Below are 15,022 nucleotides of genomic sequence, written 5' to 3'. Positions count from 1 at the left end.
ATCTGCTTACAATGCACACTGACAGTGCACTCTCTTGCTAGCTTGTCACTTCTCATCACAGATGGCGAGGGAGCGCACTGTCCCTGTGCACTGACAAGAACAGTTCATAGTAAGAAGGGAGCTTGTACTGAGCATACGGTGGAACTACTAATAACTGACGTATGCTCACGCTAATGTTTTTTTGTTAGTTTGTTTATGAAATGTATACTTTCTGCTCTACACAGAAAACCATGTGTACATAGGCTGCAACAGACTGGCTCTGAGTCATTGACTTTCTACAGGACAGCCTACGAGGCATTCCCAGATCTGGGCATAGGTCATTGTGTAGGGAGGGAGAGTAGTTGAGCAGTGACCATCAACTATTGTGAATGGTGGATTTTATGTAATCTACTACAAAGAGGTGTTACTTTTCATTGCAATCCTGTCTGTGATGATAGTGAGACTGCTGAAAAGCCTTATGTACAGGCAGGAAGTTTGCGTTTATCACAAGGCCAAGTGGCTACTGTGAAAAATGCAAGATTTCAGATTTTATAGTAATATGGAAAACTGAAAAAAATATTTTAAAAATACATTTAACACAAAAACCTGATTTAAACAATAGTCATTTTCTAATGACAGCTTCCCTTTAAGTATAATATGCTTTATTGATGAAGCCTTTAATACAGCTTCTCTAAAGTACAGTGTGTACAGTGGGGTGGGTGACATATGAAGGGGATATATCATTGTAATTAAATCTATAGCCTTAGGATATTCTTTAACCATAACTAATCTGAGTATTAGGCAGGCATAATGCATTTATTGTTTATCACATTACCATAACAGCCAAGTAAACTGAAAATGCAAATGATTATTCCCGGCATCCTGTCATCTCAATATCTACTCTTTGAAATGCAAAATCTATCTATCTATCTATCTATATGTTCCATGCATTTCCCCAATGGCAGAAATGCACATAATACAGAGTAGATAACATCTCCTATACACTTATGGAGAATATGAGCTTCATATTCTGGTTAGTTATTCAGCTAGATGAGTCTCTTAAATTTCCCAGACAGTTTATCCTTTAACCCAACACAGTCAATAAAATACAAAGAATTGCGTATGATTTTCTTACGATCTACGTTTATTATGCTGAGCTTCAGCCGTGATCACATATACAGCCGCGCTCAACACTAAATGATTTTTTTTTTTTTAAAGAAAACTTGTGACCTCTCCTAACATGTCTCATACACATAATTCTACGTTGTCCCCTTCCTCTGTGGTTCCTCCTGGAAATTGACAGCAGGAGGTCCTCATTCTCCTTCTAAATCGTGAGTGTCTGCACACTGCACAATCAGTGTCAGACTGCATGTAACATATACACTGCTCAAAAAAATAAAGGGAACACTGAAATAACACATCCTAGATCTGAATGAATGAAATAGTCCCATTAAATACTTTATTCTGTACAAAGTTGAATGTGCTGACAACAAAATCACACAAAAATCATCAATGGAAATCAAATTTATTAACCAATGGAGGCCTGGATTTGGAGTCACCCCCAAAATTAAAGTGGAAAAACACACTACAGGCTGATCCAACTTTGATGTAATGTCCTTAAAACAAGTCAAAATGAGGCTCAGTATTGTGTGTGGCCTCCACGTGCCTGTATGACCTCCCTACAATGCCTGGGCATGCTCCTGATGAGGTTGCGGATGGTCTCCTGTGGGATCTCCTCCCAGACCTGGACTAAAGCATCCGCCAACTCCTGGACAGTCTGTGGTGCAACGTGACATTGGTGGATTGGTCGAGACATGATGTCCCAGATGTGCTCAATCTGATTCAGGTCTGGGGAACGGGCGGGCCAGTCCATAGCTTCAATGCCTTCAGGAACTGCTGACACACTCCAGCCACATGAGGTCTGCCATTGTCCTGCATTAGGAGGAACCCAGGGCCAACCACACCAGCATATGGTCTCACAAGGGGTCTGAGGATCTCATTTCGGTACCTAATGGCAGTCAGGCTACCTCTGGCGAGCACATGGAGGGCTATGCGGCCCTCCAAAGAAATGCTACCCCACACCATTACTGACCCACTGCCAAACCGGTCATGCTGAAGGATGTTGCAGGCAGCAGATCGCTCTCCACGGCGTCTCCAGACTCTGTCACATGTGCTGAGTGTGAACCTGCTTTCACCTGTGAAGAGCACAGGGCGCCAGTGGCGACTTTGCCAATCCTGGTGTTCTGTGGAAAATGCCAAGCGTCCTGCACGGTGTTGGGCTGTGAGCACAACACCCATCTGTGGACGTCGGGCCCTCATACCACCCTCATGGAGTCGGTTTCTAACCGTTTGTGCAGACACATGCACATTTGTGGCCTGCTGGAGGTCATTTTGCAGGGCTCTGGGAGTGCTCCTCCTGTTCCTCCTTGCACAAAGGCGGAGCTAGTGGTCCTGCTGCTGGGTTGTTGCCCTCCTACGGGCCCCCCCGCATCTCCTGGTGTACTGGCCTGTCTCCTGGTAGCGCCTACAGCCTCTGGACACTACGCTGACAGACACAGCAAACTTTCTTGCTACATCTCGCATTGATGTGCTATCCTGATGAGCTGCACTACCTGAGCAACTTCTGTGGGTTGTAGAGTCCATGTCATGCTACCATGAGTGTGAAAGCACAACCAACATTCAAAAGTGACCAAAACATCAGCCAGAAAGCATTGGTACTGAAATGTGGTCTGTGGTCCCCACCTGCAGAACCACTCCTTTATTGAGGGTGTCTTGATAATTGCCAATAATTTCCATTTATTGTCTGTTCCATTTGCACAATAGAATGTGAAATTGATTGTCAATCAGTGTTGCTTCCTAAGTGGACAGTTTGATTTCACAGAAGTTTGATTTACTTGGAGTTATATTCTGTTGTTTAAGTGTTCCCTTTATTTTTTTGAGCAGTGTATATCAGAAACCGAAAGCTGCAGGGGACACTACATATTTATTACATTACGATATATACTGTCTCTGTTTACTGTGCAGTTGATTTTTAGTTATTGCAGTCTAGCATCTGCATATACAGTAAACGCAACCTGTCACCAGAAATAACGTTATTAACCTGCAGATATGCGGTCAATCTGCAGGGTAATAGCATTATTATGCTACTCTGCGCCTGTGCGCAGCCGAATGCATTGGGGAGAAAATTAACTTTATTCTACCCACCAGCATTCGGTTTCAGTCGTGGGGTCGGGGGCACCGCTGGTTCAGTCATCACTCTGAGAATACAGAGCAGCGGCTGTACCCGCACCCCCGGCCCTGACTGACATCCGGCCTCAATGCAGAGCGAGTGTCAGTCAGGGTCGGGGGTGCAGTTACAGCGGCCTCACTGATGACTGATGACTGAACCCGCGGCGCCCCCGACCTCACGACTGAAACCGAATGCTGGTGGGTAGAATAAAGTTAATTTTCTCCCTTCTGTATTTGGCTGCATGCAGGCGCCAGGCAGCATATCTGCAGGTTAATAGCATTATTTCTGGTGAAAGGTTCCCTTTAAGGTTTGAGATCCTTGACTATAGTGTTCTTCAAAGTTTTAAGTAGCAGAAAGTCTAAAATAATATCTGTTCCAAAAACACTATTTTATCTCATCTCCAGTTCTGAGAATCCATACAGGTCTCACTACTCGAGCGTAAAAATCGGATGAGTGCTATCTGTGATTTGGACACATAGCACTCATCCCCATGTTATTCTATGGAGCCGTGCACATGTCCAATATTTTCTTGGACCAAGTCAGTCTGAGGAAAAAATCTCAGCATGCACAATTTGCCACCGTGAATCGCCAATTCAACTCTATGGGTCCATGGGAAAAAAAAATTGGTCACGGACTGACATTATAAAGAAGGTGGGACAAACTTTTTTTTTTTCTCCACCTCCGAGAAAATCCGATCACACTCTTAAAAATTTACCATAATCCGCCTGATTCTCTCGGATGAGAGAAAAACGGTCGCCTGACCCTAGCCTTAGAACTTTACTCATTTTGAGAGCTCCACATGCTCAGTTGTTGAATCCATAGAACCTGGTCTACAGTATGGTATGTGGAGTCCCCTGAGCAAATCATACTGAGCAATATCCATAAAATACCACCATGCAATGCACAAAATAATTCCACCACAATACCAAAATACCAGAGGTATAAAGTGCTTAACTAGCGATGCCACACATACCTTACAAACATTCAGAATCAAGTGGGACATTCTCAGAATTGGAAAGCTGTCCGGTTTCCAGAGAGGTAGACTGTATATTCGAAATTCAACTAGACCTGCCTCTTGAAGGTGCAGATACCGTTGAATACAATGATTCAGCCTGATTTCTCTGAGTCTTGGTGCAGCAGGTTGGACGACCTCATTAACTACAGTGTTCCTCTTGCGCCAAGCCACCCACAGCGCAAAGTGTGTGTGACTCATATTGAAAGCCGATGTAAGCCCTACCCTGGGAGATGGGGGACTCGGAGCCGGGTCCCTCGATGGTAGATTGGGGGGGGGGGTGCAGCCATGGCCCGGACCCGCTCCGTGCCCAGGGTCGTCACACTTTGAAAAGGGATGGTACGGGCTTATCCGGGTTGAGTGGCTGATCTCGACTACGCCACCTGTGGCACCTGGTGAAGGCCACCAGCGCCGCTGCAGTCCGCTGAGACATGGTGTTATGGCAGCCGCAGTTGTTACTACTCCCCACAGGCGGAGCAGGGCCTCAGGGCAGAGAGACAGGAAGACGGGGGTAGTAGTCTAGGAGGCCTGGTGCTGCGTAGCATGGTGTGATGCAGAATAAAGAGTCCAGAGGCCATAGGGGTGAACTTCCAAGGCTTTACTCACGAAAGAGATGGCAGTAGGAAGGCGACTCCCTGCTCCCCGCGGAGTTATGCGGTCACCAGAGACGAGGGTCCGACAACCTCTGAGTAAGTCCAGCGTTCAATCAGGACCCCGCACCAGAGTGTTCCTAGACTTCAGACCGGGTAACTTTCCTGACTGTGTGTGTGTAGATAGGCCGGGTCTCCCCCTGAACTTCTCTCAGAAACAGGTTACGGGTGGCAGCTTCGCTCTTTCCGTTACCCGGTGGGATCCTGAGGGCCTACTGGGCTTTCCCGACCAGGACGTGGAGTAGCAAGGTCGGGTGTCGGGGGCCGGTTCCCCTCTTGCAGCTGGAGTCCCTCTGAATATATCAGGTTGGCGAGGACAGGTGGCGTATACTGCTTCGTCTGCATCCTCCCTGGGATCCATTTGCGGTGGAGCTACACTCTTGAGCTCCGGGCCTTCTTGGTCATGGTCCCTGACCGGGTTGAGACGTACATTATCTGCAACCTGCCCCTCGACCCAAGGCCAAGGTACGAGGGCTGTATCTCCATCCGATGCAGGCCCACACAGGATCCGCTTACTGGGTAGGAGGTCACAGTAGAACAGTCAAAGAACCATCATGGAGCAGACTGAAAGACAGCCTCACAGGCTGACGGACAGAAACGACCATAAGGATTGAAAATGACGACAGGGACCAAGAACCAAGATGGCTGTGTATTAAATATCAAATTTTGAGGTGTCACTAGAATGTGAGTCCTCCACCCTCACCCACTAAATGGTTCCCCTATCTCTTGGTTCCCCAGTCTCCCTGTAACCAGGAGGGCAGCACCTAGTGCATTCTAGCTCCCTCTGGTGGGAGAAGTGTGGTGTTGGATGTGGAGGTGGAGTCCTGACCATCGCACTGTTCTTACCTCAGAGGAGGAACACTACACTCCATTAAAGAAGTGCAGCATTCCTGTGGCGGTCGAACCCTCAGGGGCGCCACAAGTGCAGCAGATCATCATGGGAACAGGGCTAGGGGAGCATTTTTTGATTATGCTATGTATGGGGGATTATGTGTGTGGAGCATCGTACTTTTTGTGAGAGACTGGAGGCATCGTTCTGTGTAAAGGGGATAATGTTTGTGGGCACTCATGGGGCCTCCTGCAGTATGGGGGGAATCAGTGTGTGTGAGTGGGGACAACATACTGTATGTAGGATACTCTAGTGGTTTTATACTTTTTGGGGGACATCCTCAGAGTGACATTCTGCATGGAGCAAACTGTTAGGAGGGCATTTTACTGTGAGGGAACACTAAGATGCTTTACTAATGCATTTGTTCCGTGTGGATGCACAAAAATTGCAGGGCATGTTTAGTGCACAAATATACACGCACACCCAATACTTGTCCCTCTTTCCTAATTTTAAAAGTGAAGAGGTATGCAAATAGTGCCCTGATAATACCACCATACACCCCCGAAGTAACTCAATGCACGGATAACAGTGCTCAGCGCCTGGGATTAAAAAAACCCAGATGATCTGAGGCTCTATGGCACCCTTGTACTGTAACCTAGGTCTATACAGAGTTCCTTTAAGATAGTCCCTTTGTTATTATGATTCACAGCAGGGTAATGTCTCCCACAGGAGCACAAAGTGGTGGAAATTAAACATGAGAACAGTAAGTTGTGCGTCTGTGTTGGGTAAACAGGAGATGTGGTATTTACACAATAATAATCCTGCATAGCCGGGACAGGGAGGAGCGCGCTGGAAAACAAGAGCCATTAACCTATAAAGTCACCCTGTCTTGTTACAGGCAGAGCTGCTGCTGCAATCTATGCACCGAGACATCACTATAATGCACAAACCACCAAGATTCCCATTATCTTCATTTATTCTCTTTGTCACCGTCATAGTTAAGGACTAAAAGGTCAGTGATGCCCCTGCTACGTCTGCCTTGTCCTACCTAAACACATTAAACCAGTCAATATTGAGCTCCTGTTCGTGTTGGTCCCCTGGTGTCCTCCTCGCAGCAATGTGAGCGCATTGTTTAGGTTCTAGTCTCTTAAGCCGGCCATACACATAAGATGGCTGTCTGACAAAGGATCAACCATTTCAGCTGACTCTTCCATACACAGGAGCAATCGTTCTGCCGAGCGCTCCTGTGTCCTCTAAGAGAAAGCCTCCGACTGACATATTGGCTTGTGGCTTATCTCCGGGAGAAAAATGCCATCGGCAGTCCGAATTTGGACAAGCCTGATCGACATCACCCCCGACCATCATGTGGCCGGCACTCCCATAATCATTAGACCGTCGGCCAAACCCTTCGATATTGGCGGGTTCAGCCAACATAAGTCTAATGTGTATGGTCAGATTTAGTCATGTACATTTTCCAATACGTACTGTATTTCTAACATAATAAAAATGAGCAAAAAAAACCGTTAGAAGCGCGCAAAATTTGCTAGAATCCAAACTCTGAGATTCAGTTCACGTGAATCCAGCTAATTTTGCCGCTCTGCCACCACAGTTCTCCATTTTGTCCATGAAGTGCATTGCTCAACATGAGAGAAGCCAAAACAGAGTGGGAAACCAGAAGTCAGAAGACAAGAGGATCGGACAGGGAGTCATGGCGGCGGAACAGGTGTGAGGCACGGGTAGGATAGGAGAGTATAGGTTTTTGTTTCATTAACCCCTTCCCTCCTCTCCAGTTATAATGCTCAGCGACCTGGAGACACCTCAGCGCTTAATAAATGAATCTTTGGGGCACTTTTGATGCATCACATATCAGTTTGGTCAAAAATCGAACCCAAAATTAAATTTTTAGAAATTCGCTCATCTGTTTCCAGTATATGTTGTTTTATTGCTGGAGTACTTTAGCCTACTATGCTATTCCATAGAGTAAAGAAAAAAAGCGTGCTAGCACATACGAGCCTAGCTTATACCAAAAGCGTATACCATATACCAAAAAGACAGTCTTTCGCATATGTCAGGGCAATGAGGCCCTATAGAGATATTCAGTGTATGCAGCAGGAGCTCTCATCACGTGTTCCACATACAATAATGAATCAGACCCAATTATGTGTATTTGAGTCTATTTTGTGTATTTTTTGCCTTTTTTTACACCAAATTCTTCTTTTAATTTGTTTCAACCTGCACTTTTCTAAGTCTAATTTATGTGCTCACTTTTTTTAAGTTCGCTAGTTTGGTCGTGGTTTTTGTTTTACAGATGCGGTGGATTAAATCAATTATATATGTATACCTTGCAATTTGAAAAAGAGTGCCAAATTCTTTCCATCATGAGTCATCAACTGCATCTATTTTGAAGAATTTGCAAAATTTTGTCGTAAATGTACTCTAATCTCCCTTAGGAGTCATTTTATGACCATCTGAAATTATTGCGCAAAATTTGTAATATTTTTAGCAGAACATGCGACTATTTGCTCTAAAAAAGGAGCGCAAAAGATAAGACAAAAATGAGGAGCATTTTTTAATTTTGCGCAAAACTTCATGAATCCCGTGCATCATTTTGAAGAAAACATCAACGACTAACACAAGTAAAAAGAAAAAAAAAAAAAGCGCAAATGAAAAATCAGACCCTTTATATTTGGCAAAGCTGCCCCCTTCTTGGGTTTTATGGTCTAGTGTTTGATGAATGATAAGACAGAGGTCATTATGAAAGGGAATGCTTCATTATTGCAGGTCTGAACCAGTTTTTCGCATATAACGATCACAGAATAAAAAAATATGACTAAAGTTCAGGGAACAGCCAGTGATTACTAAAACCTGGAGTGTCTAAATCTGTAATTATCAGGGGTGTATATAGAGGAGAGGGGGACCCGTAGCAAAGATTACCCCCGTGCCAGCAAGACCTGATCCTTGGTTTGCAGGAATTTTCTGACTGCTTCCTAGTAAGTGTGATACCATACACAGCCCATAGGACAAGAGTAGCGCATAGGATGCACCCTATCTGGTTTGAGCCCCCTTTCTCCATGTGTTCCTTAGTAGTCGAGCCCTAAAGTATATTTTGGACAAGAACTACTGGTGAAATATGGTCCTCAGTCAATAACGTTCCCCCGAAAAAAAAATTTAAGATAGAGTCATAGATGTAAAGAAAGTACCTAATAATGATCTGACCATAAACAAAGCAACAACAGATTCCTATATAGTTTCATACTGTACATCCAGAGGCTGAAACCCCTCCTCATGATGTCCTGATCACACAGATAGAAGATAAAGCACTGATACCAAGTCCTCGAGCCATCGCAGATCAAGTGGGCTGGCCCACTTATACCTGCACCTTTAAGAAACAGATACATTTGAATATAGGGGTGGAGGCATCATACAGTGGTGGGTACTATGGGGGCATCTCTGGAGAGAACAATGAGGACATCACATTGTGAGGCCATCTCACATGGTGGACTGTTGGGGCATCATATTGTGTGGAAGACATTGTGTGGAGGAGACTATGGGGGCATCATGTTATGTGGTGGGTATTGTGGGGGTATCAGATTGTATGAAGGTCACTTTGGGGAACACTGGAGGCAAAATATCGTGTGGGGGAGGATTATTGTGTGGGGAGGATCTTGGGGTATTATACTTTGTGGGAGGACTTTGAGTGGCATCATAATATGTATGTGGAAGGATCAATGCGTGTGGAGGCACTGTAGGAGTTTCATGGTGTGGGGGGACTCTAGGGGCATCATATTGTTTGGGGGGCATCATACAGAGCAAAGGCCATAAAAGGGGTATTAAACTATGTGGTAACATTAAGGGTCTTCATTTGGAGCATATTTTTGTGCGGGTGCTCAAAAAAGACTTTGTGGGATTAGGGGTGTTGTGGTATAAGAAGGTATATAACTAAGGACCCAAGCACTGGTGTTGCCTGGACATGATCAGGACAAGTTATGAGTCACTAGATGGAAACCAGAACCACACAATTTACTGATCACAAGCAGAGATCTTGAAAATGGTGTGAATAATAATGACACCATTCCCGTAAGTGCTGACAGAATCTAATTTATGTGCATTTCTGCTTCTTCTGCATACAGATAGATAAATGTAGTAATAAGGTTCGCTAACCTTGGCTTCTTCATTGACATCCCAGGTGAAGGACACCGCATTGTAAGCAATTTCTTCAATGTTCCCAATAGTGTTAAAACTTTCCTTATAGTCGGCTGTGAAGAAGATCGAAAATGTATTAATGCACCAAAAACTGTACAGGACTGATTATAAGGCTAGTAAAATATACTTCCATCAAGATGGCATAACTAACTATGGAGGGTACCAGTAAAGGTACTGCCAGCTTTAGAAAAATGATGGTATATGGAACTTATAACGTTGCCAAAAGTGCCAATGACTCTCTCAAACAAATCCTGACAGAATAGAAAGTTGGATTGAATGACATCATTTGCTAATGAACCAAAAGATCCAAATATGTGTATATTGGGTGGAAGAGCTCTTTATAGGAAATCTGTTACCAGGTTTTTGATACTTAATCTGAGAGCAACATGATGTAGGGGCAAACACCATGATTCCAGTGATGTGTCATTTACTGGGCTTATTGATGTAGTATTTATAAAATCACTGTTTTATCAGCAGGAGAAGATAACTAGAGGACTAGTAAACCTACTGCCATGTAATCCAACTCCGCCCCCACCACTGATTGGCAGCTTTTTGTGTATACTGTGCATAGGCAGAAAGCAGCCAATCAGTGGCGTGGGTGGGGTTATACAGAGGTCAGCATTCAGAGAACTGGTAGATTTGGAGCAGATAAAGACAGTTTTTAATCAAAACTGTAGCAAGCAGCCCAGTAACTGACACATTGCTGCAGGGTTTCTGCCGCTACATCATGCTGCTCTCAGATGGGGTAGAAAAAACCTGGTGACAAATTTCCTTTAAAGAAGAGCTGAGATAAGCTTTAGTAAATCGGATAACTTTACAGCAAATGGGAAGCTGGCATATAGGAGGTGTTGTTACCAATGTCAAGGACGCGCTGTTTCGCTGTGTGTTGGCGGGAGTGCCAGTATTTCCAGTACTTTAATTGTTCATCACGATTCTTGTCCTCGCTGAACACAACCATGATGACACTCTGTGGGAAAAGCCATGAAGAATATTATAGATCGATAGATAGATAGATAGATAGATAGATAAATGTGACATTGGTAATAACCAGTCGAAAATACAGTATTGATCAATCTAAGGGTTACCATTATTGCATCTAAATATATTTAAGTTGATATAAAGGAGGCTACCATTAGCTCATGTAATGGCTACATTACCTGCTGCAGCTTGAGGGATTGTAAAAGCAAATTGATCACCATTTCTCTGCTTAGATTGCTGAGTAATGTGAGGATCACTTTATACATAGGATAACACCATGTCAAATTCTCTTGCGGAGTCGCTAGTCTCTGCAACAGAAATTTGACCACTAGAAAGTATTGAATGCTATAAATCTGCATGGTTCAGTGAACACATGTGGATTTACCTGCATTCAATAGAATACAACATTTTGGACACAGCAAAAATATGCGTCCAAAGCGCTGCTACGTCCGGATCGTGGGCACAGAGCCTAAAATGTAAAAAAAAATTGCGAGGGTTTCCGCGTCATTTTTATAACCAGCAGAGGGAAAGCCGACCGCTGGGAACTGATATTAGTAGCCGGGGAAGGAGTCATTAGCCAACAATATTCCCAAGCTATTAATATCAGCCCACAGCTGTTTGTTCAGCCTTTAGATTACAGGGGGACCACAGAAAAAAAATTGACGTAGGGTCCCCCTATAAAATCTAACCAGAAAAGGCTAAACAGACAGCTGCGGGCTGATATTAATAGCCAGGGAAGGGGCCATAAATACCAACCCCCTCTCCGGCTAATAATATCACCCCTCAGCAGTCCCAAAAATGGCACATCCATAAGATGCGCCAAATCTGGCACTTAGCTTCCACTCTTCCCACTGCCCTGTAGTGGTGGCGAGTGGGTTAATTGGGTTCACGTCAGCCTTGTATTCATGGCTGACATGAAGCCCAGGTTAGTACCATTACTAACCGTGTAGTAAAGTTGTCACCGCTTTTTCAATAAATACACGGCCAGAATAAAGTATTTTAATGAAATAAAAAACCCACGGTTTAAAAAAAATATATATTGTATGCTCAGTCCCCGAATCCCTTGATCTTCTGTAAAAAAAAAAATAAAAAAGTAAAATAAAAAACAACCAAATCCCTCACCTGTCCACGATTACCGCCGTCACGATTGTCCCTTGGCGATCCAGGTCACTTCTACACCAGTGACATCAGCAATCACTGATGTCACTGCTGTAGAAGACAGCAATGTATACTGACAGGAGTGTAAAATCACTCCTGTCAGTATACATTGCTGCTGCAGGAGTGAGGTCACTGGAGTTCATCAGCTGAAGATCGGCTGAACAGCCCCGGTGACCTCAGCACCAGTAATGGTGGGAACATTCTTCAGAATGTTCCCACGCAGCACTAGTGCCGTAAAGTGAGGTCACGTGAGCTCTCAGCTGATCTTCAGCTGAGAGCTCATGTGATGGCACCGCAGGTCCTGGCAGCGCAGTACACTGTTGGGAGCGAGCGCCGGGAGGATGACATCACCAGGGGACATCGGAAGGACACCGGGGGCGCCGTCAGGTGAGTATACTGTTTTTTTTGTTTTTTTTACCACCTCTCGGCTTGGCTGAGGAGACTGCTGCTCCCCACAGCCGCGCTGCTCTCGCTGTTATCAGCGGGAGCGGCGGTCGGAGGAGTGGAGTAGTAGTCCTCCCCAGCCGACCCAGGTACCACTCGTAGCGTTTCCGCTGCCCATTGACTAATTGAACCGCAGCAAATCCGCAGGTAATATTATACCTGCGGATTTGCTGCGGTTCAATTAAAGTCAATGGGTAGGAAACGCTGCGGGAACGCTGCATACAATGGACATGCTGCGTTTTAAAATGCAATGGCAATCCTGAGCGGAAAGTTCCGCATCATGTGCACAGCACATCAGGATTGCCATTGTAATAGCTGGCAGACCGATTACCAAGCGTTTCTTATGCGTTTCCGCGCCGAAAAACCGCCTAAAAAATGTATCAAAAACACTAGGGGTCAGCCATTATGTGAGAGGAGTGAGAAGAGGAAGGCAGATTGCAGGAGAAGGAGTTTTTTCCCCCTGACTGCTGGGTCTAGAAGGATCCAGTAAAGGAAGGGGAACTGACAGCCTTTGTGGTGCCCCTGCTGCGCATTGGTGCCACAGATCCTAGAGGGGTGCATGGACGGATTCCTCCACAAGAGGCCCTCACAGCATACACACACCTCCACCTTCCACCTCAGACCACCAGAGGGAGCCCGGATAGGGATATAAAAAGGGAAGGTGGAGCTAGGCAGTCAGTTCCTGCAGAAGATGAGCCTCAGAGAGGTCAGCCTGCAGTGGAGCGCAGTCTAGAGAACAGTTTCCTCAGGGGACAGAGGTAGTTCCAGTCCCTCTAGAGAGAGTTCAGACTCAAAAAGCTCAGTCAGTGAGCCCAAGGCGTGCAGACGCCGTAAGAGCGGTGACGAGTAGCGAGGCCTACTGCCAGTGTGAAGCCTAGTGAGGGCCCCGAGCGTGGCCGAAGGCAAGTGGAGTAAGCGAGCTACATAGGGGGCAGAGGAGCTTAACCAGCTCACCCCACAACCATTTACCGGACACCGGGTCCGCGTTTGCAGGGATCCCTAAGGCCCAGAAGAAACAAACGGGATCCCTGGCGAACTACATGTCCCAGGAACACCAAAAGCTGACTGTAATACCAGGGTCAGGAGTCACTGAGGCCCAAGAGACCAGGGAGTGTGATCTTCAACAGAAGGCCCTACCACCAGGTCAGCCGGTTCAAGACAGAGACCAAGTTAGGCCTAGCTCCAGGCAGGTCATAAACTTAACAGGAAAAGGCAAGAAACAAGAGGCCCCACACCCGCTCACTGGGGAGAGTCCTGATATGCACCCTTCACCCTACAGTGCCCTGGACCGTGCCTGAAACACCACCAGTAAAGGTACTGAAGTGAACTGTCGTGTGTGTGCCTATTCTTCCTCCGACCCGGCTGGGTCCCCTGTGTCCTGCATCCCTTCTCTTACGCTGCCCTGAGGCCCCGCTCCACCTGTGGGGAGCCGCACCATCTAAGCTGCCTGATCACCGGCCTCAGAGGACTGTAGCAGCGCTGGTGATCCTCACCAGACACCACAGGTGGAATCACGAACTTCCCCCTTTCCCATGCACCTTTTCCCTAATTCCTTCTTCCTTTTAAAGAGTGACCCCAGGGTACGGCCCCGGGAGCCGGCCACCGCGTCATCCCCCAAAACTAACAGCAAGGCCCGGGCGCCGAGTCGTCCCCATCCCCTGGGCGCGTCACCTTCATCTTAGGAAGATTCCTATTGCACCTCTAGGAGAAAAAGCTGCCACAGAGCAGAAGCATGGATCAGCCCTAAGGAAGGAATACACTGATTTGATGAAACAAGTGTCCCATAGAGATCTGCCTGTCTGAATGTATAAGGGTATGTGCCCACGATGCAGAGCGTTTTTGCCTCTCCCAGGCAGAAAAAAAATGCATGCAGATTTACATGTGTTTTTTTCTGCCAGGGAGAAGTGTTTTTTCAAGCGCTTTTCCAAGCGATTTTGAGCATCACTTGGAAAAGGGCTTGAAAAGTTGATCACACACTATAAGTCCATGCAACTGGCATGGATGTATATTGTGTGACCAACTCAGATTCTTTAAATGCTGCATCTATAGTAAAAAAAATAAATAAAAAAAAAATAAAAAAAATAATTAATTAAAAAGTTAAAACTAAAAAAACCCTGTATACTCACCTCTCCCGTCTCCTTCCGGCGGCGGTGATCCTCTCTCCTCGGCGTCCCGCGGTGTACTGGCAGGACCTGCAGTGACGTCATTTAGTCAGCTGACGGTCACACAACCCTCACCTGACCGCTCACGTCAGCGGTCGCATGACCATCAGCTGATTAAATGAAGTCACCGCAGGTCCTGCCAGTACACCGCGGGACGCCAAGGAGAGAGGATGCCGACGCCGGGAGGAGACCGGAGAGGTGAATATACAGGTTTTTTTTATTTTTAACTTTTTTATTTATTTTTTTCACCAAGTGGTAGCTGAGATAAAGAGGAGTTGTAGTCTCCTCTTCATCCTGGGTACCACACACACCACTATTACGCCGCAAATTTGCGACCATTGAATTTAATTGAAATGCAGCAAATCCTTATATACCTGT

At 45.8% G+C, this 15,022-nt stretch overlaps 1 protein-coding gene across 1 annotated transcript in view; it reads right to left on the bottom strand.

Moving 5' to 3' along the window:
* Positions 1 to 15,022, bottom strand: part of GRHL2 (grainyhead like transcription factor 2) — a 95,749-nt gene that overhangs the window by 29,054 nt on the left and 51,673 nt on the right. Inside the window, exons 7-8 of the mRNA XM_073679679.1 lie at positions 10,758 to 10,869; positions 9,861 to 9,955 (exon numbers count right to left, since the gene is read on the bottom strand). Of these exons, the coding sequence (XP_073535780.1) occupies positions 9,861 to 9,955; positions 10,758 to 10,869 (207 nt within the window). The remainder of the gene's footprint in view (positions 1 to 9,860; positions 9,956 to 10,757; positions 10,870 to 15,022) is intronic.

This window comes from Phyllobates terribilis, unplaced genomic scaffold (assembly GCF_046119375.1).
Source record: "Phyllobates terribilis strain yellow unplaced genomic scaffold, ASM4611937v1 Scaffold_4__5_contigs__length_816908805, whole genome shotgun sequence".
NCBI classification, from domain to species: domain Eukaryota; kingdom Metazoa; phylum Chordata; class Amphibia; order Anura; family Dendrobatidae; genus Phyllobates; species Phyllobates terribilis.
This window is presented reverse-complemented; position numbering and strand designations above follow the sequence as displayed.